This window comes from Sceloporus occidentalis, unplaced genomic scaffold (genome assembly GCF_023333645.1).
Source record: "Sceloporus occidentalis isolate IW3139 unplaced genomic scaffold, rSceOcc1.0.p SCAF_21, whole genome shotgun sequence".
In the NCBI taxonomy this organism is placed as follows: Eukaryota; Metazoa; Chordata; class Lepidosauria; order Squamata; family Phrynosomatidae; genus Sceloporus; species Sceloporus occidentalis.
The window spans coordinates 9,070,171-9,093,673 of NW_028317001.1; the positions used below are offsets into that span (position 1 = coordinate 9,070,171).

Below are 23,503 nucleotides of genomic sequence, written 5' to 3' on the forward strand. Positions count from 1 at the left end.
CTTGTACCTTTCTCCTTTGATCAATTCAAATATTAAGTCCCAATTAATTTAGTCCAATTAACGATACCTGCTCTTCTTCATTGTCAAACATAAGTAGCAATTTATACATTTTACCTATCAAATGACTACCATCTGTGCATAAAAACTTTAAAATTATGACACACACACCACGGTACTGTCAGCTCTTCATATCCTCTCTCTTCCCCTTATCTGATAATATGTCAGCCATTATAGTTTAAACCCTTCACGTTCTAATCTTTTCCCAGAAAAGCTCTTTTGGCATTTCATACATTTATAAGGTTTTCCCCATGTGGCTTCTTTGATGTGAACGCAGCCTATCTTCCCACATTACATGCATTTATACGGTTTCTCCTCTGTGTGGGTTCTTTCATGTGAACATAAATCTTCACTGTTACTGAAACTCTTTCCATATTCGATGCATTTATATGGTTTCTCCCGTGTGGGTTCTTTGATGTTTACGAAGATTTCCACGGTCACTGAAGCTCTTCCCACATTCCATACATTTATAGGGTTTCTCTCCTGTGTGGGTCCTCTGATGGGAACTGAGAGTTCCACTGTGACTGAAGCTCTTCCCACATTCCATACATTTATAGGGTTTCTCTCCTGTGTGGGTCCTCTGATGGGAACTGAGAGTTCCACTGTGACTGAAGCTCTTCCCACATTCCATACATTTATAGGGTTTCTCTCCTGTGTGGGTCCTCTGATGGGAACTGAGAGTTCCACTGTGACTGAAGCTCTTCCCACATTCCATACATTTATAGGGTTTCTCTCCTGTGTGGGTCCTCTGATGGGAACTGAGAGTTCCACTGTGACTGAAGCTCTTCCCACATTCCATGCATTTGTATGGTTTCTCCCCTGTGTGGGATCTTTGATGTGAACGTAGACTTCCACTGTCACTGAAGCTCTTCTCACATTCCATGCATTTATATGGTTTCTCCCCTGTTTGAATTCTTTGATGTAAACACAGAGTTCTACTGTCACTGAAGCTCTTCCCACATTCCATGCATTTATAGGGTTTCTCCCCTGTGTGGGTTCTTTGATGTTTATGTAGAATTCCACTCTCGCTGAAGCTCTTCCCACACTCCATGCATTTATATGGTTTCTCCCCTGTGTGGGTTCTTTGATGTTTATGTAGATTTCCACTCTCGCTGAAGCTCTTCCCGCATTCCATACATTTATATGGTTTCTCCCCTGTGTGGGTTCTTTGATGTTTATGTAGATTTCCACTCTCGCTGAAGCTCTTCCCACACTCCATGCATTTATATGGTTTATCCCCTGTGTGGGCTCTTTGATGTAAACGTAATTTTCCACTTTCAATGAAACTCTTCCCACATTCTACACATTAATATGGTTTCTCCCCTGTGCGGGATCTTTGATGTAGATGTAGATGTCCTCTCTGACTGAAGCTCTTCCCACATTCCATGCATTTATATAGTTTCTCTCCTGTGTGGGTTCTTTGATGTTTACGAAGATTTCCACGGTCACTGAAGCTCTTCCCACATTCCATGCATTTAAATGGTTTCTCCCCTGTGTGGGATCTTTGATGTAAATGTAATTTTCCACTTTCAATGAAACTCTTCCCACATTCTACACATTTATATGGTTTCTCCCCTGTGTGGGTTTTTTGATGTTTATGTAGATCTCCATTCTGACTGAAGCTCTTCCCACACTCCATGCATTTATATGGTTTCTCCCCTGTGTGGGTCCTCTGATGGGAACTGAGAGTTCCACTGTGACTGAAGCTCTTCCCACATTCCATGCATTTATATGGTTTCTCCCCTGTGTGGGATCTTTGATGTTTACGAAGATTTCCACGGTCACTGAAGCTCTTCCCACATTCCATGCATTTAAATGGTTTCTCCCCTGTGTGGGATCTTTGATGTAAATGTAATTTTCCACTTTCAATGAAACTCTTCCCACATTCTACACATTTATATGGTTTCTCCCCTGTGTGGGTTTTTTGATGTTTATGTAGATCTCCATTCTGACTGAAGCTCTTCCCGCATTCCATACATTTATATGGTTTCTCCCCTGTGTGGGTCCTCTGATGGGAACTGAGAGTTCCACTGTGACTGAAGCTCTTCCCACATTCCATGCATTTATAGGGTTTCTCCCCTGTGTGAGTTCTTTGATGTAAACACAGAGTTCCACTGTCACTGAAGCTCTTCCCACATTCAATGCATTTATAGGGTTTCTCCCCTGTGTGCGTTCTTTGATGTTTATGTAGATTTCCACTCTCGCTGAAGCTCTTCCCGCATTCCATACATTTATATGGTTTCTCCCCTGTGTGGGTTCTTTGATGTTTATGTAGATTTCCACTCTCGCTGAAGCTCTTCCCACACTCCATGCATTTATATGGTTTCTCCCCTGTGTGGGCTCTTTGATGTAAACGTAATTTTCCACTTTCAATGAAACTCTTCCCACATTCTACACATTTATATGGTTTCTCCCCTGTGTGGGTTCTTTGATGTAGATGTAGAGTTCTACTGTCGCTGAAGCTCTTCCCACATTCCATGCATTTATAGGGTTTCTCCCCTGTGTGGGATCTTTGATGTGAACGTAGACTTCCACTGTCACTGAAGCTCTTCTCACATTCCATGCATTTATATGGTTTCTCCCCTGTGTGGGTTCTTTGATGTAGATGTAGATGTCCTCTCTGACTGAAGCTCTTCCCACATTCCATGCATTTATAGGGTTTCTCCCCTGTGTGGGTTCTTTGATGTAAACGTAATTTTCCACTTTCAATAAAACTCTTCCCACACTCTACACATTTATATGGTTTCTCCCCTGTGTGAATTCTTTGATGTAGATGTAGATGTCCTGTCTGCCTGAAGCTCTTCCCACATTCCATGCATTTATATGGTTTCTCCCCTGTGTGGGTTCTTTGATGTAAACATAATTTTCCACTTTCAATAAAACTCTTCCCACACTCTACACATTTATATGGTTTCTCCCCTGTGTGAATTCTTTGATGTAAACGTAGAGTTCCACTGTCACTGAAGCTCTTCCCACATTCCATGCATTTATATGGTTTCTCCCCTGTGTGGGTCCTTTGATGTGAATGTAGGTTTTCACTCTGATTGAAGCTCTTCCCACATTCCATGCATTTGTATGGTCTCTCTCCTGTGTGGGTCCTTTGATGTGAATGTAGGTTTTCACTCTGATTGAAGCTCTTCCCACATTCCATGCATTTGTATGGTCTCTCTCCCATGGGAACGCTGAAGTGTGTGTTTAATTGTGATTTGCATTTGCACATTCTCCCACAGGCAAGACATTCATCTTGGTCTGAGTATAAAGTCAGTTGTTCAGGAAATTCGGCACCCTGAGAGGCAGAGGAGTTGTTCTTCTCGTTTTGCCTTTGTTTCCCCCTTTTTCTTTTCAGGTCCTTTTCATTTCCAAACTCCTCTTTTTCCATGAAAGGCTCCATAATTTCCATTAATGTCGCAGGTGGTTCCTCATAGTTCTCTCTCTGATGCTGATTACCTGCTTCAGGAAAAAGGAGAACTAATTAGGAGCCAAGCACATAATCATTCTGAATTACTTTCTTTATTTTATAATCTCCCCATTCTTTTTTTTAAATAATCTTTATTGAATATTTACAGAATAAAAAAGGGGTTCAATTCTCTATACTTTATACATTCCATATTCCATTCTCTTAAACCCCCCAACCTCCCTTTCCTTTCTTCTATCTATTTTTGAGTGCTCCTTCTATTTTAGCTATGCGACCCACATTCCTCAAAAACTATGTGTCCCTTCACCTTTATCTCGCCTTCCTCCATTCCTCTTTGGCTTATATACTAAGAATGTACACCTTTACATATCTCTACAGCTTACAACACAGAATCGGTATAGCCTTCCTATTCTTTTCTTATTTTGTCTTTTCCGTCTCATATAGTTCTCTTACTCTTACCCATATTTGAATTTCCTCTTCCGATATTTCTTCTTTTAGTTTCATAGACATTGTATCCATCTCTGTTACTTCTCAACATTTTTCCAAGCAATTTTCAATTTTAGGTACTTCCCTGTTTCTCCAATATTTAGCTATTGTAATTCTGGCGGTGGTTATTAAATATAAAAGTGGTTTTAACTTTTGTCTTTGAGTGTTATTTTCTACTATGTTTAATAAACACATTTCCGGTATAAGGGGGAAGTTCATTTGTATTATTGTCCTGATTCTCTTATGTACTTCAATCCAGAATTTATTTATCATAGGACATGTCCACCACATATGAAAAGAGACTTCCCACACTTTGATCGCACCCCCAGCGATTTCCTTTATCATTTTTGTATATCCTTGCCAATCTATTTGGAGTTCTATACCACCTATACATCATTTTAAAAAAGTTTTCTTTTATATCTGAGCATAATGTGAATTTTAAATCTTGTCCTCAGGCTCTTTTCCATGCATCAAATTGTATACTTTTCACATTCTATGGTACAGTGGGTGCAAAATATACAATACAAATTGTATATTTTGCACCCACTGCACCATACAATGTTTTATTTGTTCATGTTCTAGTTCCAGTTTTAGTATTAATTTATAAATTTTTTCTATTTTCTTCCTCCCTTTATCTAATAATATCAAATCCATTTCCGTCTTCTTTTGTATTAATCCGAATTGCTTTACATCTGCTTTATATCTTTCTGTTAATTGATAGTATAAATACCAATTTATATTATATCCTTCTCTAATCATTTCCTCTCTTGATTTCATTATTAATTTCCCTTCCGATATCTTTAAAAGATCTTTATACCTCATCCAATCTTTCCCTTCTATTCTGCCTTTCTTTAATATTGCTTCGTGTGGGGAGGTCCAATCTGGCAATGCTCTATATATTTTTTCCTTATATTTCATCCATACTTTCCATAACGTTTTCCTTAGTATATGTTCTTTAAACTCTTTATTTAATTCTACCTTACCCCACCACATATATGCATGCCACCCATATCTTAAAATGAATCCCTTTAAATTTAATAATTGTTCATCTTTTAAATCAATCCAATTGATAATCCATTCCAGACAACATGCATGAAAATATAATTTCAAATTTGGCATTCCTAATCCCCCTCTTTCTTTGTCATCCATTAATGTTGTCCACTTAATCCTTGCCTTCCTTCTGGCCCACATGAATCTCTTTAAATCCCTTTCCCATGTTGTAAAGATTCCATCATTGTAAATTATTGGCAAATTTTGAAATAAGAATAAGATTTTGGGTAGGATGGACATCTTAATTAATGCTATTTTCCCTAATAATGATAGTTGCAATTTGTCCCATTTTTCCAAATTTTTCTTTACTTCCTGCCAACCCTTTTTATAATTGCTATCAAATAAATCACTATTTTTCTTAGTAATATTTCACTTTTTTTGTATCCTAATTCCTATTTTCCCCTGAAGTGTTTCTTGTTTCTTTTTTGTCACATTGCACGTAATTCTAGCCGATTTTTCTTTATTTATTTTTAATCCCGCCTGATCTCCAAATTCATTTAATATTTTAAAAACTTTAGGTATATTTTCTATAGGGTCCTCTACCACCAGTACCACATCATCTGCGTACGCCCTTACTTTTATCTCCCTACCTTTAATTTCGTTCCTCGTATTGATTTTTCTTCTCTAATTTTATTACAGAGTATCTCCAAACATGTTATGAATAGTAAAGGTGATAATGGGCATCCCTGTCTTGTTCCTTTATTTATTATACATTATTTTGTTCTAATTCCATTAACTATAATTCGGGCCGATTGAGCCTTATATAATTCTTCTATCCATTTTGTGATGTTGTTTCCTAAGTCTACTTTTTTTTAATACTTTTAACATAAAATCCCAATCCAAATTATCAAAATCTTTCTCTGCGTCTAGGAATAACAGTGCTACTTCTTTGCTTGGGTTTTTGTCATAATATTCAATTAGATCAATTATGATGCTTGTATTTTGTTTAATTTGTCTACCTGGTAAAATACCACACTGGTCTTCTTTTATCCAATCTTTTAAGATTATTTTAATTCTTTCTGCTAGAATGGTCGTAAATATTTTATAATCCGTGTTCAGTAGCGAAATAGGCCTATAATTTTGTGGGCAATCCAATTCTTTTCCTTCCTTAGGTATTAAAGTTATATTCACCTCTTTCCATGAGTTGGGAATACCTTCTGTTAATATTTTATTAAACACTTTTTCAAGGGGTTCTAATAATTCACTTTCAAAGATTTTGTAGAAATATAATGTATATCCATCTGGACCAGGAGCTTTACCTTTCCTCCCTTTCCTGATTGCTTCTCTTATTTCATCCTTCGTGATTGTTTGATTCAATTTCTCTTTGATTTCTTTTTCCATGTCGATTCTTTCTATTTTCTCTATATATTCTTCTAAATTTTCCTGTTTTCTTTTGCTCCCATCTTCTTTCCTATATAAATTTTGGTAGTATCTATGAAATATTTCCCTGATTTTGAATTGTTCCGTTATTACCTTTTGATTTTCTCTTAATGCCATGATTTGTCTTTCTTCTCTCATTTTTTAAACTTTATATGCAAAAAATTTCCCTGCCTTAGTTCCATATTCAAACTGTCTTTGTTGTGTAAATTTCATTTTTTTAACAATTTCATCTGTCATTTTTATATTGAGTTGATGGGTGTTCTATTTGTTCTTTTTGCTTTCTTTGTATTTTTTTCCAAAATTGTTTTTATCCCATTTTGTTCCTTTTTCTTTTTCCCCCGCTTTTTTCTTTATCAAATGCCCCCTTATTACTGCCTTAGCTGCATCCCAAACAATTTTCATATTAGTGTCTTTTTCCAGATTTTCCTTAAAGTAAAATTTTATTTGTTCCCTAATTTCTTTTTCTGTCCTTTTTTCTTTTGTTTTTCTTGTTTTTAATAATCTTTATTAAGTTTTACATAATCACTATATACAAATAAATTTTCCATAAATAACAATTCATCTAATCTCCATCTATAATCACTTCCTTTTCTCAATAACTCCAAATAGACTTGGTTATGATCCAAATTTTATTTACTTTTATCTTTGTTTCTTTAATATTCCCTGCCAATCTCCCCATTCTGATTTACTTCTGTTTAGAATATGAGACTCTTCTTTCCTGCAAATATTTTTTTTTAATTATATTTTTATTGACATTCAATCCAACATAAATAACCACATACCAACATCCAACATCAGACATGTCCAGCGAGACAGAAAACTTACATGTCCTTTTTTTTGGTAAAATACACATAACAAAAAGGTTTGAGTTCCTTCGACCGGGGATCACTTTTCCATCTCTCTTATGAATTTATTGCTTTACTTTAATATCTTTTACAGTTGGCCCTTCTTATACATGGATTTTTTATACATGGATTCAAGCATCCACGGCTTGAAAATAATCAAAATATAAGTATAATTTTCAAATGTCAAACCTTGATTTTCCATTTTTTATAAGGGACACCATTTTGCTATGTCATTGTATTTAATGGGACTTTTGGCTCCCGTCACCACCGCCACCGGGCCTTTCCCGCAAGGAGGGCAAGCCTTGAAGGCCCCCAGCACTGCCACCCGGCCTCCTCACTGCTACCTCTTGGCCTCTAACACCGGTATCCGGTCCTTCTGTGGTGGCGGAGGTGGCGAGAAGGCTGGGTGACGGTGCTGGATGCCTTGAAGACCTCTGGCACTTCTGCTCGTCCTCCTCACGCCACCGCCATGCGAAAGGCCCAGTGGCGGTGGTGTTGGGGGGCAAGAGGCATCTAACACTGCCATCCAGCCCTTCTGCGAGGGCAGCAAGGAGGCTGAGGCTTGGCCTCCAGCACTGCCACTGCTTTTCCCGCTGTGGCAGTGGTGAGGAGGGAGTGCAGAAGGGGCTTCAAGGCTTCCAGCACCAGCACTTGGCCTTTCCCATGGCAAAAGGTAAGTAAGGAGTGTAGTGGAGTCTCCTTCCTTGGAGGTCTTTAAGCAGAGGCTAGATGGCCATCTGTTGGGGATGCTTTGATTTGGATTTCCTGCATGGCAGGGGGTTGGACTGGATGGCCCTTGTGGTCTCTTCCAACTCTATGATTCTATGATTCTAAGCAGGGAGGGAAGGGAAGAGAGGGACTTTTGTTTCCAGTGGCGGTGTGTGTGCATGGGCGCCATCATTGGGAACAATGGCCAGGTTTGCCATGCTCAAATCCGCGTATCAGGAGGGCGCACTGTATTCTTCTGTTTCCTCCTCATCCAACGTGTCCTTTTTTTTATTTTTATAAATTTTATTTAGAATAAAGTATAACAACATAAAGAGAAAAGAAGAGTTAGAAACCATATAGCAACCTATAGGAAATAAAAAATAAAACAACAACAACAAAAAACAAACAAACATATAACTCCACTACATATTAGTTCTACACACCAACACTTTAACACAGAGACATCTATTTACATAAGACCATAGATATCATCGTTGTCCTTCTAGTTCTTCTTCGTTTTGGCACAGTGTAAATTTGTTAGTTCCTTTCCACGATTTTCCCAATTCTTCTATAGTAATGGCCTTTTTGGTATCCTGTGCCCATTTTATCATACCATGTTTAATGGTTTCATTTCAAAGGTCTCTATCTTTTAATAACTTATAATATTTTGCTATACATTTCCCTTGTTGATCCATCATTATTTTATCAATCTGGTTTTTTTCTATGGTCAAGCCAATTGTTTCATTATCTATCGTAAAGCGACTTTTCAGTTGGTTATATAGGCCTGTTACAGACTGCCAAAATAAAGCTGCTTTGGGTCTCTTTGGAGGTATGCTGTTTAAATGATGCATGCATCAGAAGAATCCGGAAGCTGCACCACAGCTGTACTCCAGTGCTTAGGAATGTAGTGTGGCTTTGGCGCGACTTCTGGACTCTTAGGACCCATGCATCATTTAAAAAAGCATATCTCCAACAAGGCCTGAAGCAGCTTTATTTTGGCGGTCTGTAACAGGTCATAGAAACCAATCTTGCATCTCTCCTTTGCCATGGATTTCTTCCATTTCCTTCATAACATATTTCCCTTTGGATGTTATGTTTATTAAATCTCCATTTCTGAACCACTGTCGATCTTGACATTTTGTTCTTCTAGAGTATGCTTTTCCTGTATGGATACCCAAGCGGGAATGTGATTATAAAACGGTTGCTTCACTTTGTACCAAACTTTTAATAGGGATCTTCTTACTACGTGGTGGTTAGAAATAGGATTACCTTTAGGTTTTATATACCACAGATATGTATGAATAACAAATTTAAATCAGAGCATTCCTTTAGTTTTCATATGTTTGATCTCACAGTATAAAAGGGACTAGATTGAGTTGTAGTTGGAAAAACCATTTGTGTGTCTGGAACATCTGAATCAGTTTTAATATTGTTATTACTTGCTGTAGTTAGACAAACATTACTATTATTAGTACTTTTGTCAATTGATATTTCTTCAATAATTTCAAGGGTTGGGTGGATACAGCTCACATTTGACCTTACCAGGCCTTTTGTTTTGGATGCTACTTTTTTAAAGGTCCTATTAGTATGTAATAAGCCATTCTCAAAGTTATCCAAATATCTCATTTCAGTCCAAGTTAATGGGTTTATCTCTGCTGTAATTGTCTTTCTATTATCTCTCTTCTCACAGATTTCAAAGGGAGGCTCTTTTATTGAGCACACATTTAAAAGATATTGCTTTAGTTTTTCCAGTCTAGTTATTATTTCTGTTTGTGTAATCTGGGATAGACCTGAAAATGATTCAATTAGCTCCTCTTCCTCTTTGGTAATTGCAAGACTTGAAAGGTGAGATGATTCAATAGCATTAAAAGGTATACTATCTTTCTCGTTGTTAGATTTATTTGAATCACGTTTTCCAGATTGAGTCTTAGTTTGGTCTTTTATATTCCGGGTTTTGTTTGGAAGAATAGTAGATACAGTCGGTATATGTACTATCAATGGCTGAGGAGGAGCTGTGTTCGTAAAGTATCTGGAAACAAAAATACTTTCCCTTAAAAGTAAAGTTTTACATTTGCATATTAGGGTGACAAATTTAATTTCACTAAATGTGATCAGGGCACGTGCACGACAATTATTGAAATACAAAAAGGTAACCTGTAGGATATTATTGACAGTAATTTGATTTGGGTATATTTTTTCCAAGACTGTTAGTAAATGGGGTTTGCGTCTAGCCTGTGATAGTATACCAAAGGGTTTAGGGAAAATTGACAAAACAATTTTGTACTGACTAAGGATATACTGATGTTCCTTCTTTCCTTTTAAGTTTGTATTTTTGTTGCATAAGATAGTTTATTTATAGGATGTTTTATAGGTGCTAGATCCATTTCTACTAGTTGGTCTGTTGAAAGGCTTGAGATGTTATTTTGTGCTGGCCAAATGGCCATAATAAAGTTATTATTATAAATCAGAGCATTCCAAGTTTAGCACGTTTACGTCCCTCAAACTAATCCGTTCTTCTAGCCAATGAAGGCTTGCAGCGTAGGAATATAACTTAAAGTTTGTTAAGATACATCCCCCCCTTTAGTTTGTCCTCTGTTTTTCCTCCTTCAACGTGTCCTTTTGTCCAATTATGGCATTTCATAAATGTTTGTTAACCATTGCTTTCTATTTGGAATTGTCTCTGTTTTCCACTTTTGTGGACTAAATGTTCTAGAACATTCTGTTAGTAAACAGAAAACAAACTTTCCGTGTTCCTTCCCCACATTTCCCTCTCCATCCCTAATACAAATGTCTATTGAGTAAATAATAATTCTATCTTTAACTCCGTTCTTAAAACTATACAGCACTTTTTAAATAAAGGTTAATAATAACTTTATGAATTTCTGTCCAGTATTTTTTTGTTTCTGGGGGAATTCCACCAAAAACGGAACTAGGAACCTGGGACAGAATGAGAACATTTCCAACAATTACGCTTGGAGTTTTTGCAGATATAGGAAAATTTTTGGGATGGGATGAGTTCCACTTATATGATGATGATGATGATGATGATGATGATGATGATGATGATAATTTTATTTATATGTATCCCGCCTCTCCCTTTGGAGCTGAAGTACAAAATTACAATTAGTTAAAATACATTCTCATAATAAAAAGAAAAACGTTAAGAAACATCAAAAAACATAACGCTAACCTATATATTATGAATGCTCTTTCCTGCTCTCTTACGGTCAATTCCCTTTCTCTAACGCCAACCTGGGACTGAGAGGGGCCAGAGGGAGAAGGCCATGGGGCAGAGAGGAAGGAGTCTTGGGGGTGCCCTCTTTCTTTCTTTGTTTCTTTCTCTCTTGGGGGTCAGTTCCCTTTCTCTAAGGCCAACCTGGGACTGAGAGGGACCAGAATGAGAGGTCCATGGGGCAGAGAGGAAGGGGTCCCCCTCTTTTTTTCTCTCACTCTTGGGGTCAGTTCCCTTTTTCTAAGGCCAACCTTGGACTGAGAGGGACCAGAGGCAGAAGGCCATGGGGCAGAGAGAAAGGTGTCTTGGGGGTCCCCTTTTTCTCTCTCTTGGGAGTCAGTTCCCTTTGTATAAGGCCAACTTGGGACTGAGAGGGGCCAGAGAGAGAAGGCCATGTGGTAGAGAGGAAGGGGTCTTGGGGGTCCCCTATCTCTCTCTCTCTCTCTATCTATCTATCTATCTCTATCTCTTGGGAGTCAGTTTCCTTTCAGTAAGGCCAACACAGGACTGAGAGGGGCCAGAGGGAGAAGGCCATGGGGCAGAGAGGAAGAGGTCTTGGGGGTCCCCTTCTTTCTTTCTCTCTCTTGGGGTCAGTTCCCTTTCTCTAAGGCCAAACTGGGCCTGAGAGGGGCCAGAGGGAAAAGGCCATGGGGCAGAGAGGAAGGGGTCCCCCTCTTTCTTTCTCTCACTCTTGGGGACAGTTCCCTTTCTCTAAGTCAAACCTGGGCATGAGAGGGGCCAGAGGGAGAAGGCCATGGGGCAGAGAGGAAGGGGTCTTGGGGGTCCCCCTCTTTCTTTTTCTCTCTTGGGGTCAGTTCCCTTTCTCTAAGGCCAGCCTGAGCCTGAGAGGGGCCAGAAGGAGAAGGCCATGGGGCAGAGAGGAAGGGGTCCCCTTCTTTCTTTCTCTCTCTTGGGGTCAGTTCCCTTTCTCTAAGGCCAAACTGGGCCTGAGAGGGGCCAGAGGGAGAAGGCCATGGGGCAGAGAGGAAGGGGTCCCCCTCTTTCTTTCTCTCACTCTTGGGGACAGTTCCCTTTCTCTAAGTCAAACCTGGGCATGAGAGGGGCCAGAGGGAGAAGGCCATGGGGCAGAGAGGAAGGGATCTTGGGGATCCCCCTCTTTCTTTCTCTATCTCTTGGGGTCAGTTCCCTTTCTCTAAGGCCAACCTGGGCCTGAGAGGGGCCAGAGGGAGAAGGCCATGGGGCAGAGAGGAAGGGGTCTTGGGGGTCCCCCTCTTTCTTTTTCTCTCTTGGGGTCAGTTCCCTTTCTCTAAGGCCAGCCTGAGCCTGAGAGTGGCCAGAAGGAGAAGGCCATGGGGCAGAGAGGAAGGGGTCCCCTTCTTTCTTTCTCTCTCTTGGGGTCAGTTCCCTTTCTCTAAGGCCAACCTGGGACTAAGAGGGGCCAGAGGGAGAAGGCCATGGGGCAGAGAGGAAGGGGTCTTGGGGGTGCCCTCTTTCTTTGTTTTTTTCTCTCTTGGGGGTCAGTTCCCTTTCTCTAAGGCCAACCTGGGACTGAGAGGGGCCAGAATGAGAGGTCCATGGAGCAGAGAGGAAGGGGTCCCCCTCTTTTTTTCTCTCACTCTTGGGGTCAGTTCCCTTTTTCTAAGGCCAACCTTGGACTGAGAGGGACCAGAGGCAGAAGGCCATGGGGCAGAGAGAAAGGTGTCTTGGGGGTCCCCTTTCTCTCTCTCTTGGGAGTCAGTTCCCTTTGTATAAGGCTAACTTGGGACTGAGAGGGGCCAGAGAGAGAAGGCCATGTGGCAGAGAGGAAGGGGTCTTGGGGGTCCCCTATCTCTCTCTCTCTCTCTCTATCTCTATCTCTATCTCTTGGGAGTCAGTTTCCTTTCAGTAAGGCCAACACAGGACTGAGAGGGGCCAGAGGGAGAAGGCCATGGGGCAGAGAGGAAGGGGTCTTGGGAGTCCCCTCTTTCTCTCTCTTTTGGGGGTCAATTCCCTTTCTCTAAGGCCAGCCTGGGACTGAGAGGGGCCAGAGGGAGAAGGCCATGGGGCAGAGAGGAAGGGGTCTTGGGGGTCCCCTCTTTCTTTCTCTCTTGGGGGTCAGTTCCCTTTCTCTAAGGACAACCTGAGACTGAGAGGGGCCAGAGGAAGAAGGCCATGGGGCAGAGAGGAAGGGGTCTTGGGGGTCCCCATCTTTCTTTCTCTCTCTCTTGTGGTCAGTTCCCTTTCTCTAAGGACAACCTGGGCATGAGAGGGGCCAGAGGGAGAAGGCCATGGGGCAGAGAGGAAGAGGTCTTGGGGGTCCCCTTCTTTCTTTCTCTCTCTTGGGGTCAGTTCCCTTTCTCTAAGGCCAAACTGGGCCTGAGAGGGACCAGAGGCAGAAGGCCATGGGGCAGAGAGAAAGGTGTCTTGGGGGTCCCCTTTTTCTCTCTCTTGGGAGTCAGTTCCCTTTGTATGAGGCCAACCCGGGACTGAGAGGGGCCAGAGAGAGAAGGCCATGGGGCAGAGAGGAAGGGGTCTTGGGGGTCCCCTATCTCTCTCTCTCTCTCTCTCTATCTATCTATCTCTATCTCTTGGGAGTCAGTTTCCTTTCAGTAAGGCCAACACAGGACTGAGAGGGGCCAGAGGGAGAAGGCCATGGGGCAGAGAGGAAGAGGTCTTGGGGGTCCCCTTCTTTGTTTCTCTCTCTTGGGGTCAGTTCCCTTTCTCTAAGGCCAAACTGGGCCTGAGAGGGGCCAGAGGGAAAAGGCCATGGGGCAGAGAGGAAGGGGTCCCCCTCTTTCTTTCTCTCACTCTTGGGGACAGTTCCCTTTCTCTAAGTCAAACCTGGGCATGAGAGGGGCCAGAGGGAGAAGGCCATGGGGCAGAGAGGAAGGGGTCTTGGGGGTCCCCCTCTTTCTTTTTCTCTCTTGGGGTCAGTTCCCTTTCTCTAAGGCCAGCCTGAGCCTGAGAGGGGCCAGAAGGAGAAGGCCATGGGGCAGAGAGGAAGGGGTCCCCTTCTTTCTTTCTTTCTCTCTCTTGGGGTCAGTTCCCTTTCTCTAAGGCCAAACTGGGCCTGAGAGGGGCCAGAGGGAGAAGGCCATGGGGCAGAGAGGAAGGGGTCCCCCTCTTTCTTTCTCTCACTCTTGGGGACAGTTCCCTTTCTCTAAGTCAAACCTGGGCATGAGAGGGGCCAGAGGGAGAAGGCCATGGGGCAGAGAGGAAGGGGTCTTGGGGGTCCCCCTCTTTCTTTTTCTCTCTTGGGGTCAGTTCCCTTTCTCTAAGGCCAGCCTGAGCCTGAGAGGGGCCAGAAGGAGAAGGCCATGGGGCAGAGAGGAAGGGGTCCCCTTCTTTCTTTCTCTCTCTTGGGGTCAGTTCCCTTTCTCTAAGGCCAAACTGGGCCTGAGAGGGGCCAGAGGGAGAAGGCCATGGGGCAGAGAGGAAGGGGTCCCCCTCTTTCTTTCTCTCACTCTTGGGGACAGTTCCCTTTCTCTAAGTCAAACCTGGGCATGAGAGGGGCCAGAGGGAGAAGGCCATGGGGCAGAGAGGAAGGGGTCTTGGGGGTCCCCCTCTTTCTTTTTCTCTCTTGGGGTCAGTTCCCTTTCTCTAAGGCCAGCCTGAGCCTGAGAGTGGCCAGAAGGAGAAGGCCATGGGGCAGAGAGGAAGGGGTCCCCTTCTTTCTTTCTCTCTCTTGGGGTCAGTTCCCTTTCTCTAAGGCCAACCTGGGACTAAGAGGGGCCAGAGGGAGAAGGCCATGGGGCAGAGAGGAAGGGGTCTTGGGGGTGCCCTCTTTCTTTGTTTTTTTCTCTCTTGGGGGTCAGTTCCCTTTCTCTAAGGCCAACCTGGGACTGAGAGGGGCCAGAATGAGAGGTCCATGGAGCAGAGAGGAAGGGGTCCCCCTCTTTTTTTCTCTCACTCTTGGGGTCAGTTCCCTTTTTCTAAGGCCAACCTTGGACTGAGAGGGACCAGAGGCAGAAGGCCATGGGGCAGAGAGAAAGGTGTCTTGGGGGTCCCCTTTTTCTCTCTCTTGGGAGTCAGTTCCCTTTGTATAAGGCTAACTTGGGACTGAGAGGGGCCAGAGAGAGAAGGCCATGTGGCAGAGAGGAAGGGGTCTTGGGGGTCCCCTATCTCTCTCTCTCTCTCTCTATCTCTATCTCTATCTCTATCTCTTGGGAGTCAGTTTCCTTTCAGTAAGGCCAACACAGGACTGAGAGGGGCCAGAGGGAGAAGGCCATGGGGCAGAGAGGAAGGGGTCTTGGGAGTCCCCTCTTTCTCTCTCTTTTGGGGGTCAATTCCCTTTCTCTAAGGCCAGCCTGGGACTGAGAGGGGCCAGAGGGAGAAGGCCATGGGGCAGAGAGGAAGGGGTCTTGGGGGTCCCCTCTTTCTTTCTCTCTTGGGGGTCAGTTCCCTTTCTCTAAGGACAACCTGAGACTGAGAGGGGCCAGAGGAAGAAGGCCATGGGGCAGAGAGGAAGGGGTCTTGGGGGTCCCCATCTTTCTTTCTCTCTCTCTTGTGGTCAGTTCCCTTTCTCTAAGGACAACCTGGGCATGAGAGGGGCCAGAGGGAGAAGGCCATGGGGCAGAGAGGAAGAGGTCTTGGGGGTCCCCTTCTTTCTTTCTCTCTCTTGGGGTCAGTTCCCTTTCTCTAAGGCCAAACTGGGCCTGAGAGGGACCAGAGGCAGAAGGCCATGGGGCAGAGAGAAAGGTGTCTTGGGGGTCCCCTTTTTCTCTCTCTTGGGAGTCAGTTCCCTTTGTATGAGGCCAACCCGGGACTGAGAGGGGCCAGAGAGAGAAGGCCATGGGGCAGAGAGGAAGGGGTCTTGGGGGTCCCCTATCTCTCTCTCTCTCTCTCTCTATCTATCTATCTATCTCTATCTCTTGGGAGTCAGTTTCCTTTCAGTAAGGCCAACACAGGACTGAGAGGGGCCAGAGGGAGAAGGCCATGGGGCAGAGAGGAAGAGGTCTTGGGGGTCCCCTTCTTTCTTTCTCTCTCTTGGGGTCAGTTCCCTTTCTCTAAGGCCAAACTGGGCCTGAGAGGGGCCAGAGGGAAAAGGCCATGGGGCAGAGAGGAAGGGGTCCCCCTCTTTCTTTCTCTCACTCTTGGGGACAGTTCCCTTTCTCTAAGTCAAACCTGGGCATGAGAGGGGCCAGAGGGAGAAGGCCATGGGGCAGAGAGGAAGGGGTCTTGGGGGTCCCCCTCTTTCTTTTTCTCTCTTGGGGTCAGTTCCCTTTCTCTAAGGCCAGCCTGAGCCTGAGAGGGGCCAGAAGGAGAAGGCCATGGGGCAGAGAGGAAGGGGTCCCCTTCTTTCTTTCTTTCTCTCTCTTGGGGTCAGTTCCCTTTCTCTAAGGCCAAACTGGGCCTGAGAGGGGCCAGAGGGAGAAGGCCATGGGGCAGAGAGGAAGGGGTCCCCCTCTTTCTTTCTCTCACTCTTGGGGACAGTTCCCTTTCTCTAAGTCAAACCTGGGCATGAGAGGGGCCAGAGGGAGAAGGCCATGGGGCAGAGAGGAAGGGGTCTTGGGGGTCCCCCTCTTTCTTTTTCTCTCTTGGGGTCAGTTCCCTTTCTCTAAGGCCAGCCTGAGCCTGAGAGGGGCCAGAAGGAGAAGGCCATGGGGCAGAGAGGAAGGGGTCCCCTTCTTTCTTTCTCTCTCTTGGGGTCAGTTCCCTTTCTCTAAGGCCAAACTGGGCCTGAGAGGGGCCAGAGGGAGAAGGCCATGGGGCAGAGAGGAAGGGGTCCCCCTCTTTCTTTCTCTCACTCTTGGGGACAGTTCCCTTTCTCTAAGTCAAACCTGGGCATGAGAGGGGCCAGAGGGAGAAGGCCATGGGGCAGAGAGGAAGGGATCTTGGGGATCCCCCTCTTTCTTTCTCTATCTCTTGGGGTCAGTTCCCTTTCTCTTAGGCCAACCTGGGCCTGAGAGGGGCCAGAGGGAGAAGGCCATGGGGCAGAGAGGAAGGGGTCTTGGGGGTCCCCCTCTTTCTTTTTCTCTCTTGGGGTCAGTTCCCTTTCTCTAAGGCCAGCCTGAGCCTGAGAGTGGCCAGAAGGAGAAGGCCATGGGGCAGAGAGGAAGGGGTCCCCTTCTTTCTTTCTCTCTCTTGGGGTCAGTTCCCTTTCTCTAAGGCCAACCTGGGACTAAGAGGGGCCAGAGGGAGAAGGCCATGGGGCAGAGAGGAAGGGGTCTTGGGGGTGCCCTCTTTCTTTGTTTTTTTCTCTCTTGGGGGTCAGTTCCCTTTCTCTAAGGCCAACCTGGGACTGAGAGGGGCCAGAATGAGAGGTCCATGGAGCAGAGAGGAAGGGGTCCCCCTCTTTTTTTCTCTCACTCTTGGGGTCAGTTCCCTTTTTCTAAGGCCAACCTTGGACTGAGAGGGACCAGAGGCAGAAGGCCATGGGGCAGAGAGAAAGGTGTCTTGGGGGTCCCCTTTTTCTCTCTCTTGGGAGTCAGTTCCCTTTGTATAAGGCTAACTTGGGACTGAGAGGGGCCAGAGAGAGAAGGCCATGTGGCAGAGAGGAAGGGGTCTTGGGGGTCCCCTATCTCTCTCTCTCTCTCTCTCTCTCTATCTCTTGGGAGTCAGTTTCCTTTCAGTAAGGCCAACACAGGACTGAGAGGGGCCAGAGGGAGAAGGCCATGGGGCAGAGAGGAAGGGGTCTTGGGAGTCCCCTCTTTCTCTCTCTTTTGGGGGTCAATTCCCTTTCTCTAAGGCCAGCCTGGGACTGAGAGGGGCCAGAGGGAGAAGGCCATGGGGCAGAGAGGAAGGGGTCTTGGGGGTCCCCTCTTTCTTTCTCTCTTGGGGGTCAGTTCCCTTTCTCTAAGGACAACCTGAGACTGAGAGGGGCCAGAGGAAGAAGGCCATGGGGCAGAGAGGAAGGGGTCTTGGGGGTCCCCATCTTTCTTTCTCTCTCTCTTGTGGTCAGTTCCCTTTCTCTAAGGACAACCTGGGCATGAGAGGGGCCAGAGGGAGAAGGCCATGGGGCAGAGAGGAAGAGGTCTTGGGGGTCCCCTTCTTTCTTTCTCTCTCTTGGGGTCAGTTCCCTTTCTCTAAGGCCAAACTGGGCCTGAGAGGGACCAGAGGCAGAAGGCCATGGGGCAGAGAGAAAGGTGTCTTGGGGGTCCCCTTTTTCTCTCTCTTGGGAGTCAGTTCCCTTTGTATGAGGCCAACCCGGGACTGAGAGGGGCCAGAGAGAGAAGGCCATGGGGCAGAGAGGAAGGGGTCTTGGGGGTCCCCTATCTCTCTCTCTCTCTCTCTCTCTCTCTTGGGAGTCAGTTTCCTTTCAGTAAGGCCAACACGGGACTGAGAGGGGCCAGAGGGAGAAGGCCATGGGGCAGAGAGGAAGAGGTCTTGGGGGTCCCCTTCTTTCTTTCTCTCTCTTGGGGTCAGTTCCCTTTCTCTAAGGCCAAACTGGGCCTGAGAGGGGCCAGAGGGAAAAGGCCATGGGGCAGAGAGGAAGGGGTCCCCCTCTTTCTTTCTCTCACTCTTGGGGACAGTTCCCTTTCTCTAAGTCAAACTGGGCCTGAGAGGGGCCAGAGGGAAAAGGCCATGGGGCAGAGAGGAAGGGGTCCCCCTCTTTCTTTCTCTCACTCTTGGGGACAGTTCCCTTTCTCTAAGTCAAACCTGGGCATGAGAGGGGCCAGAGGGAGAAGGCCATGGGGCAGAGAGGAAGGGGTCTTGGGGGTCCCCCTCTTTCTTTTTCTCTCTTGGGGTCAGTTCCCTTTCTCTAAGGCCAGCCTGAGCCTGAGAGGGGCCAGAAGGAGAAGGCCATGGGGCAGAGAGGAAGGGGTCCCCTTCTTTCTTTCTCTCTCTTGGGGTCAGTTCCCTTTCTCTAAGGCCAAACTGGGCCTGAGAGGGGCCAGAGGGAGAAGGCCATGGGGCAGAGAGGAAGGGGTCCCCCTCTTTCTTTCTCTCACTCTTGGGGACAGTTCCCTTTCTCTAAGTCAAACCTGGGCATGAGAGGGGCCAGAGGGAGAAGGCCATGGGGCAGAGAGGAAGGGATCTTGGGGATCCCCCTCTTTCTTTCTCTATCTCTTGGGGTCAGTTCCCTTTCTCTAAGGCCAACCTGGGCCTGAGAGGGGCCAGAGGGAGAAGGCCATGGGGCAGAGAGGAAGGGGTCTTGGGGGTCCCCCTCTTTCTTTTTCTCTCTTGGGGTCAGTTCCCTTTCTCTAAGGCCAGCCTGAGCCTGAGAGGGGCCAGAAGGAGAAGGCCATGGGGCAGAGAGGAAGGGGTCCCCTTCTTTCTTTCTCTCTCTTGGGGTCAGTTCCCTTTCTCTAAGGCCAACCTGGGACTAAGAGGGGCCAGAGGGAGAAGGCCATGGGGCAGAGAGGAAGGGGTCTTGGGGGTGCCCTCTTTCTTTGTTTTTTTCTCTCTTGGGGGTCAGTTCCCTTTCTCTAAGGCCAACCTGGGACTGAGAGGGGCCAGAATGAGAGGTCCATGGAGCAGAGAGGAAGGGGTCCCCCTCTTTTTTTCTCTCACTCTTGGGGTCAGTTCCCTTTTTCTAAGGCCAACCTTGGACTGAGAGGGACCAGAGGCAGAAGGCCATGGGGCAGAGAGAAAGGTGTCTTGGGGGTCCCCTTTTTCTCTCTCTTGGGAGTCAGTTCCCTTTGTATAAGGCTAACTTGGGACTGAGAGGGGCCAGAGAGAGAAGGCCATGTGGCAGAGAGGAAGGGGTCTTGGGGGTCCCCTATCTCTCTCTCTCTCTCTCTATCTCTATCTCTATCTCTATCTCTTGGGAGTCAGTTTCCTTTCAGTAAGGCCAACACAGGACTGAGAGGGGCCAGAGGGAGAAGGCCATGGGGCAGAGAGGAAGGGGTCTTGGGAGTCCCCTCTTTCTCTCTCTTTTGGGGGTCAATTCCCTTTCTCTAAGGCCAGCCTGGGACTGAGAGGGGCCAGAGGGAGAAGGCCATGGGGCAGAGAGGAAGGGGTCTTGGGGGTCCCCTCTTTCTTTCTCTCTTGGGGGTCAGTTCCCTTTCTCTAAGGACAACCTGAGACTGAGAGGGGCCAGAGGAAGAAGGCCATGGGGCAGAGAGGAAGGGGTCTTGGGGGTCCCCATCTTTCTTTCTCTCTCTCTTGTGGTCAGTTCCCTTTCTCTAAGGACAACCTGGGCATGAGAGGGGCCAGAGGGAGAAGGCCATGGGGCAGAGAGGAAGAGGTCTTGGGGGTCCCCTTCTTTCTTTCTCTCTCTTGGGGTCAGTTCCCTTTCTCTAAGGCCAAACTGGGCCTGAGAGGGACCAGAGGCAGAAGGCCATGGGGCAGAGAGAAAGGTGTCTTGGGGGTCCCCTTTTTCTCTCTCTTGGGAGTCAGTTCCCTTTGTATGAGGCCAACCCGGGACTGAGAGGGGCCAGAGAGAGAAGGCCATGGGGCAGAGAGGAAGGGGTCTTGGGGGTCCCCTATCTCTCTCTCTCTTGGGAGTCAGTTTCCTTTCAGTAAGGCCAACACGGGACTGAGAGGGGCCAGAGAGAGAAGGCCATGGGGCAGAGAGGAAGGGGTCTTGGGAGTCCCCTCTTTCTCTCTCTTTTGGGGGTCAATTCCCTTTCTCTAAGGCCAGCCTGGGACTGAGAGGGGCCAGAGGGAGAAGGCCATGGGGCAGAGAGGAAGGGGTCTTAGGGTCCCCCTCTTTCTTTCTCTCTATCTTGGGGTCAGTTCCCTATATCCAAGGCTAACCTGGGACTGAGAGGGGCCAGAGGGAGAAGGCAATAGGAGAGAGGAAGGGGTATTGGGGGTCACCTTGTTCTCTGTGTTGGGAGTCAGTTCCCTTTCTATGAGGCCAACCGGGGCCTGAGAGGACCAGAGGGAGAAGGCCATAGCACAGAGAATAAGGGGTCTTGGGGGTCCCTATTTCTTTCTCTCTCTCTTGGGGGTCAGTTCCCTTTCTCTAAGGCCACCCTGGGACTGAGAGAGGCCAGAGGGAGAAGGCCATGGGGCAGTGAATCACAGAATCATAGAGGTGGAAGAGACCACAAGGGTCATCCCGTCCAAGCCCCTGCCATGCAGGAAATCTCTATCAAAGCATATCCAACAGATGGCCATCCAACCTCTGTTTATAGACCTCTAAAGAAGGTGACTCCACCATAATTTCCGAGGATGGAATGTATTCCACTGTCAGACAGCCCTTACTGTCAGGAAGTTCCTCCTAATGTTGAGATGGAATCTTTCATCCATTGCTCCACTGGGTCCTAGTCTCTGGAGGAGCAGAAAACAAGTTTGCTCCCTCCTCAACATGACATCCCTTCAAATATTTAAACAGGGCTTTCATATCACCTCTTAACCTTCTTTTCTCCATGCTAAACATCCCCAGCTCCCTAAGTTGTTCCTCACATTTTAGTTACCCGCCTTTGGACTCATGGCTCCGGTTTCTCCACATCTTTTTTGAATTGTGCTGCCCAGAACTGGAAACAATATTCCAGGTGGGACATGACCAAAGCAGAATATAGTGGCACTATTACTTCCCTTGATCTAGACACTGTACTTCTACTGATGCAACCTAAAATTGTATTGGCCTTGTTAGCTGCCGCATCACACGGTTGACTCATGTTCAACCTGTGGTCTACTTTGACTCCTTGATCCCTTTCACACGTATAAGTTTATCGTTCAGCCAGTTGTCCCCCATAATCCTATATCTGTGCATTTCATTTTTCTGCCCTAAGTGGAGTACCTTACATTTCTCCCTGTTGAAGTTCATTTTGTTAGCTGTGGCCCAACTTTCTAGTCTGTTCAGGTCATTTTGAATCTTGATCCTGTCCTCTGGAGTATTAGCTACTACTCCTAATTTGGTATCTTCTGCAAATTTGATGCGTATGCCTCCAATTCTGTCCTCCAAGTCATTGATAAAGGTGTTGAATTGTCCTGGGCCCAAGACACAGCCCCACTGGACACCCCACTGGTCACTTCTCTCCAGGATAAAAAGAACTCTCTTGGGTTCTCAGTTACCTTTCTCTGGGGACTGTTCTTCATCCATCTTCCCTGGGAGCTCCTTCTCCTTCGCCATTCTCTGATGTCCGAATGCACAGCTCCTCTTCCTTTCTTTGGGATTTCCTATGGGGAGGAAGAAGGGAAGGGGGCAGGTCAGGCTCTGCTTCCCCAAAAGTCCCTCCAGAGGAGAAGGGGCCCCAGGGCCCAGATGGGACCCTCAAAGGGGGCTGGGAAAGGCCCCCCTCCTTCCTGCTGGACCATGGGACCCAGTGGGACCCCTCCTGTCTCAGCCCTCTTCTGACCCGTATCTATTTGGGGGTGCAGGAGTTTTCCCTTCCCAAAGAACCCCCTTGACCCACTGGGTGCCAAGCAGCCCCTTCCCTGCCCCCCATGAACCAGGGGGAGCCAAAGCGTGTCCAGGGGCATCTGCCCATGGAAGAGGGGGCTTTCCTAGAGACTCTGGGAGGCTGCAGTTTTGGGGGCCCTTAGGACTTTCCAGCCCAGTTCCCTGAACTCTGATACTAGAGGTCTCTTTTGGGGAATCCTCAGACCCTCCAAGAAGGTCCAGATCCCAGGATCCAGGAGGAAGGAGCACTAAGACATCCCCCTGTCTCTGCACCAAGCTCCAGGGATTCTGGGGGATGCAGTCCAAGAGGAAGGAGTCCTGAGTGGATGAGCAATGCCTCCTCTTCAGGGATGATGGCCACACCCAGAATCCCCTCTTTAGAGCTATTCTGACCAGGGGATTCTGGAGGATGCAGTCCGAGAGGAAGAAGACCTGGGTGGAAGAGCAATGCCTCCTCTTCAGGGATGAAGGCAACACCCAGAATCCCCTCTTTAGAGCCATTCTGACCAGGGAATGATGGGGGATGCAGTCCAAGAGAAAGGAGTCCTGAGTGGATGAGTAATGCATCCCCTTCAGGAATGAATGCAACACCCAGAATCCCCTCTTTAGAGCCATTTTGACCAGGGGATTCTAGGGGATGCGGTCCAAGAGGACCTCTTCCTTCCTTTGGGACCTTCATAGTCTGCTGTCCTTATTCAGCCCCCTTCGAACGTCCAAGGTCTCTTTCTGGGAAGGGTTGCCTATCCCATCATCCCCCAAAGGCCCAGAAGAGGGCGGAGGGAGGCAGGGCCCACTCACTCTCCCTTAATGGCCCACTCAGATCCTGGCCCTCTCTCCCTATTCAGCCCCCTCCCTCCCTCCCTCCCTTTCCCCAGATGCCACTTTCCAAGGCAAGGTCCCTCTGGTTCTGGTGGGCCAGCTGCTCTTCTTCCTTCCAAAGGCTGCCTTTGTCTGCAAACCAGGAAAGGAGAAGGGAAGCCCAGGGCGAAAGGGAGGCGGCAGCTGTATCGTTATCATTGCTATTACCCTCCATACTCAGCTCCCTTCCTTCCCCCAAATGTAGGAGGTCTTTTTATCGGAGTGATCTCCTATCCCATCATCCCCAAAGGCCCAGAAGAAGAGGGAAAGGTCCACTTACCACCACCTCCTCCTCC

General features: G+C 46.7%; 1 protein-coding gene across 1 annotated transcript; it reads right to left on the reverse strand.

Annotated features, from left to right (window-relative positions):
• Window positions 1-23,503, reverse strand: LOC149301556 (uncharacterized). Its single transcript, XM_089484015.1, has 3 exons — window positions 23,488-23,503; window positions 22,022-22,126; window positions 1-3,507 (listed from the first exon to the last, which is right to left on the reverse strand). Exons 2-3 carry the CDS (start codon window positions 22,077-22,079, stop codon window positions 1,364-1,366), a joined length of 2,202 nt encoding a protein of 733 aa, XP_089340141.1. The 5' UTR covers window positions 22,080-22,126; window positions 23,488-23,503; the 3' UTR covers window positions 1-1,363.